Below are 6,110 nucleotides of genomic sequence, written 5' to 3'. Positions count from 1 at the left end.
TATTCCTGTTTTTAACCACTTCTCACATGCATCATTTTTGGCGGGGGAGAGAGGATATGCCTTTGCATTGGGAGGAAGATCGTTAGGATCCTTGAGGTCTACCTTATGATCCCACTTTTTAGACTCAGGGAATCGAGTAGACTCTTCTTTGGAGAAAACTTTAAGATAGTCATGGAGCCAGTCTGGCACCATTTCCTCTACGGGCTTCTTTTCCTTCTTCTTTTCCTCCTGCTGCGCTAACTCTGATGCCACCGAACTCTTGTACCTGATCCACACATTCTGTGATGAATCCTCATCCTTGACTTCCTCGATCTGCACCTTCTGACCAACAGTAGTAGCAAGGTCTGATTGTTCTTCATCCTCAAGCCTGGCAGGTATAGTACCCACATGTCCGTACATTTTAGAGCTGAGGCTGTTCAACTGAACCCGATGATGGATAGAGGCTTCCTCAATATCCTCATCTTTGTCATCTTCTGTCGGTATCAAATCGGGCAACACCGGAAGGATCGAACAGTTCATGGCTGTTCGCTTCTTCACCTTGGTCTTTTTGTCCTTGACCTTGGTTTCTTGACATTTAACTGGGCAACGGTCTAATGACACCTTCCCTGCATTCCAATCGATACTGGGGTTGTGGAATCGTAACCAATCTATTCCAATGATAACATCATTGGATCCTAGGTCTGTGACCAGAAAGGCTACTTCTTCCTCATGATCCCCTATGGTAAGCTTCAAGTCTGCGTAATGCATAATTGGTCCGGCGGAATTGTCTGTTTCGTCAATGTTACGGATCGACATTGGTCGCAACAACTGCTTAATCTGAACTTGATTTTTTTCTACGAATTTTTTGCTGAGGAAAAGGTTCGTTGCTCCACAATCCACTAGAGCATTGACAGCTGCTTTCTTGTGTTTCCCTTCCAACGTAACTGGCAAGTAGAAATGGTCTCGTTTATTTCCAGAACAAACTTCTGATACTTCTGCAAACATAATTGCCGAGTCACTGAGAATGGAAAAACAATTTCTTTGATCTAAGTCTGCAGTTGACTTCGATCTCCCTAAAAACCCTTCTGCTCCTCTTTCTTTGCAGGGTTGTACATAGTGGAGAGGCAGATGCGCTCGTTCACGATGCGGTTAATATCTTCCAGGGTGAGTGCTTTCACTGCTGGAACTTCTTCCACCTTGCCAGCATGGACAGCTGGTCCCTTGCCTTTTGGGTCAAGGGGCTTTCCCGTGCAGTTATGGGCCATATGCCCTTCTTCTCCGCAGCGATAGCAAATGAATTTTGCTCCCTGTTGTCCTTGAGGCCGGGGTCTGCCTCCTGCTCTGGTTGCATCTACATCCATGGTGTTTCCTCCCTGCGATGTAGTCTTGGGTGCTCCAGCTGGTGCGGGTGGAACAGCGGAGCCTTGCCAAGGTTGTCATTGTGCGAAGCTCATCTTCCTCTCGTCGTCAAGCTCCTCGAGGTTCTGTCCGACTAGGAGCACCTCCCTGATCAATCCCTCCAGGGTGTCTTTCCTGTTAGGGTGGATGTTGGCCAGGTAGTTTTTGACTCACTGGTCCAATCCATGGCGGACTTTGCGCATTAACTCGTAGTCAGAGAAGTGACAGAAGGCAAGCTTCTGATGGAAGAGGGAGATATATTCTCCGACGGTACGATTGCCTTGTCAGAGAGCTTCCAACTCTCTTGCTGCCTTCTCCTCCTTGTTGACAACGGTCCACATGACCTTCATGTCCTTGATGATGCTGTCGTAGGACCCAGGATGGCCGCTGAGCGCCATAGGGGTAACACTCTCTGCCCACTTCGCTGCTGCTCCACGACAAAAGGAGACAAGACAGGTGCATTTCTGCTGCTCTGTTGCTCCTGGGTAACCTGTGAAATAGATGGCAAGCTGGGTGAGGAAGGTGTCAATGTCAATGGAGTTCTTATCCCCTGTGAAGTCCATAGGTTTCGCCATCTTGATATCAGAGCCTGAAGTCCCAGATGTAGCACCTGGGATCTTCGTCGTAGGTAAGTTCTGCAAAACCGTGATATGGCCCTCTGCAACCGTCAAGGAGTTTTCCAGATCCCTCACCCTGATCTTCAGGTAGTCGATCTCATCGTCCGCATGTACCAGACCTGCTTGCAGCTCATCAATCTCCTTCTGTAGACCGTCTATGAACTGCCTGGTGTACTCTCTTTCTGTTACGACGACAGCGTTGATTGCGTGCGAAATGTCCTGATGGGTGATGATACTCGACCCGGGCCCGGAGATGCCGAAGGGTGCAGAAGGGCCTGCGGTTGGGGTGGTGGATGATTCTGCAGGTGCTAATGGGCCTAATGGGTTTCTCCATCCTTGCGGGGCCGGAGAGTGGATTACTCCCCTTGGTGGAGTCGCTACTCTTGGTACAGCTGGGGGAGCGTCTGTCACTTCCATATCCTCGGAAACGACGATCCCAGTTTCTCCTAGATTCTCGGACATGGAAGAATCTACAAGAGGAATCCAAACAGGAAACAGTGTGGAGTGCGAGTTCTCTGGCCGCAACTAGGTGGGATCTGTATGGCGGAGCCATGATAACAAAGGTGCGAATGCAGCACATGTAGCGGTTCGTCAACCTAAAAGAACTCGAGAGGAGTTCACGAAGGACGCGGTGAACTTTGGGTCTACTTTTAGCACCCTAGGTTCCTATCATAAAGTATTTAGACAGTGAGAGGACTGTCGCGAGTGCCGTTCTGTTACGTAGAAAGCAGATATTGTAGCGTACAGTTGGCAGGGTTTTGGGCCTAACTGTAGACGTGTGGAAACAGGACCTAAAGTCACTGATCCTTATGAACTGGCGGCTCGTAGTAAGACGAGGGCCTGGTTCACTTCTACTAAAGACTAATGTAAAGAGATTGAGATACTGAAACACGTTGGGGAAATGATGATTGAACAAAAAACGTAATCCGCGAGAATATTCTCAAGCAGAATAGCACGGTGAAGTTCGTCGAGGACGTTGGGGTCCAAGACAAAGTTCGAGTCGGAGTGGTAAGAGAGACTTAACCTAATGTTATGACCAACGTTCACTAATAATGATGAAGGCGAGTTCACAACCACTAGGACTTGGTCAAAGATGATGAGGAACAGGATAGTATTGAGCGTGAACGTCTAAGTCACTACAATAGTAGGAAATGAAGAGGTTAAGTCTAAGGAGTACTTACGCTACCTAGCCTATTCTTATACATAACATTGAATAGGAGTCTGAAAGAAATCAGCCAATGAGAAAAGAGTCATATGATACTGCAGATTACTAAGTATGACATCATGATATATAAGCGAATGAGTAAGACAGCGACTAAACAGAAACCCAAGTTCCGACCAGTTCTTCTTTGGGAAGCGAGATTGTTCTAGCCCGTGGAGTAGGGGAGCCAATCGGAGAAACCACAGGTGATATGTGAAGAGGTGAAGGTGTGACAGGGTGAGAAGTCACGTGACCAGTTCGGGTACTGGAAGTAGCCGAAGGAAAACCGAGAAATGAAAAATGGTTCATATTAGGAATTCGTGACATTTATCATGCAGCGCATCTAATTCCAATTTATGGTGCACAGTCTGTTTCCTATGACCTCAAGTATTATCAGTCTTATGATATGTTTCGAGCATACTATGTGAATAAGTACACAGATCACCATGCCTTTGAGATTGCTTTCTAATTCTCTCAACACTTTTTCGAGCTTTATTATTTGTTGGTACTTAGCGCACAATGACATCCCTTTCTGCATCTTTTTCATCTTACCCGCCGAGGCCATAGTGTCATATTTATTGATACAAGCCTGGGGATTGTAGAACACTATGTATCCAGTCCCAGCAAATTATGCATACAGGCTTCTTTGTATCAATACCAGCACTGGGACACTATTGAACTTCTTTGGCTGATCCTCATGTCCCAATTTGGGTAGAGTTTCCCATCTATTCTTGCTGGCTATATTAATCCATCAACTAAAAATAGGTTGTCTGCATCAGTTCCTCTTAGTTCTTGCTGCTTCTCCACCCATAAATATCCCACCCCTCCATTCTTGGTTCTTGCAGGCTATATTAATACATCAACTAAATTAACCGCAATTTTGGCTTCCAAAAGCGGAAATTCACAACACACATCACATGTTCGCACTTTTCAGCCACACAGTGTGGGAATTACCCCACAACACCAAAAACATCGCCCATTTTGGGAATCTCCACAATATCAATTATTCTCACACCCTCCTCACCTCACTGCAGCTTCACCACCACACCACAATAGGTCCCCCTTCATATATAAGTAGTAGTTTATATATATATATATATGTATATTATAATATAATAGTCCACTTTTTGTTTATTTGTGTGCCTGCTCCTCCTTCAGGGCCCTTTCAACATTGCCTACAGAACACTTTCGCACATTTGCCCCCTTGATAGGGAAGTGTTCTAGGGTATTCAGGACACATTCAGGAGTGTATATGAAGAGATTCCACCACTTGTTTGACCCCCTGAAGCGCCCTACATCAATAGATATAGCATATATATAGGAAAATACAAAATATGCTCCCATGTATTTATTTCCAGATGGATATACTTGGAAAAATTATCCCCTGCATACATCAAACAGTAGGAACAATGCATCAGAAGGCCAGGACCATAGGACAAGACCCTGTGATGCAGTATACCTACCCTCTCCTGATGATTTACCCCCTGTGAAATTTTTTCCTGCAGGACCGGACCTCAATAATGCTAGGGGGTCTATTTATATGCATATTTAGAAAACATGTATCACCCATCTACTCCAGGATACCTACAGGAACATAAACATAGAAAATCGCATTTTTGACATTTTTGATGTTTTTCAGTATCTTACCCTTGCATACATGATCCACCCTGCTCATATATCATCAGTGGTACATATATAAATGCATTTTATGCCAAGGATCAGCTAAAAATATGCCGGAGGTTTGAGTTGGTGTATACACTTGCTATTTCTACTGATAAGGGGCCCACACCTTCGAAGCATCAGCATCTAATAATCAGACACCTGGAATATGTCTCCCATATGTCCCTAATCATAGTTCCCAAGTTTCAGAAAGATCCATGAAGTATTGAGGACTGGGGAAGTGAAATAGATAAAGAATTGAGTGTGGGAAAATTTAAATGTCCCAAACATCGAAAATGGTCAGTTGAGAAGAGCCCCTTCAGTGACAAATCCCGTACTATATGGGTCACCTGACCTACATAATATCCCGTGTAATACGGGCCAGCGTATTATAAGCCGATGTTATGTATATTCCCGATGTTGACTGGGTGGGCCCATCTATGCTGATGTTATATATATCATCGACGATGGCGGATGGGCCTGGGAGAAATATTATTATGGAGATGGGTGGGCCCATGTGGGTAATATGTAGAGTAGGATTGACATATATTATAGACCTGAGGAGAGATGTATAGCAAATATTATTATATAGACGGGTGGGCCGACATATTAGTATTATTTTGTAGACAGATGGGCCGAGGGAGCGGTGGAATATTTATTACATAGATGGGTGGGCTGACATAGGGAAATATTAGATAGACGGGTGGGCCGACGTGGGGTATTTTACTTAGACGGGTGGGCTGACGTGGGGTATTATTAGGTAGACAGGGTGGGCCGAGGGTGAGGTGAATTATTTATTAGATAGACGGGTGGGCCGAGGGTGAGGTGAAATATTTATTAGATAGACGGGTGGGCCAAGGGTGAGGTGAAATATTTATTATATAGACGGGTGGGCCGACGTGGGTTAATATTAGATAGACGGGTGGGCCAAGGGTGAGGTGAATTATTTATTACATAGATGGGTGGGCCAACGTAGGGAAATATTACATAGACGGGTGGGCCGAAGTTGGGAATTTTACCTAGACGGGTGGGCTGATGTCGGGTAATATTAGACAGACGGGTGGGCCCAGATACGTATCATATAGACAGATAGGCCTAGGTATTGGTATACTATATCCATGAAAGCACTGAAAGAGAACCAGAGAGCTGCCTTGTGTCGACTCAGACTCAGCGACGAGTGATACTAATAAGATCACAGTCGTGTTTCACCACAGTGCTCGTCAATCGAAACATCTTCGTCGAGTAGATAGATACCA

The 6,110-nt window shown here is 45.3% G+C and overlaps 1 protein-coding gene across 1 annotated transcript; it reads left to right on the top strand.

Annotated features, from left to right (window-relative positions):
- Nucleotides 1–3,502: 3,502 nt before the first annotated feature.
- On the top strand, nt 3,503–3,664 carry EDB91DRAFT_1067996 (uncharacterized protein; the record flags this gene model as incomplete). Its single annotated transcript, XM_041314844.1, has 1 exon — nt 3,503–3,664. A coding segment is annotated over one exon (162 nt), but the record flags the coding sequence as incomplete, so codon positions are not given.
- Nucleotides 3,665–6,110: the final 2,446 nt, after the last annotated feature.

Source organism: Suillus paluster (assembly GCF_016628075.1).
Source record: "Suillus paluster strain FC165 chromosome Unknown EDB91scaffold_886, whole genome shotgun sequence".
Lineage (NCBI taxonomy): Eukaryota > Fungi > Basidiomycota > Agaricomycetes > Boletales > Suillaceae > Suillus > Suillus paluster.
Note: the sequence above shows the minus strand (reverse complement) of the source record. Positions and strands in the feature narration are given on the sequence as shown.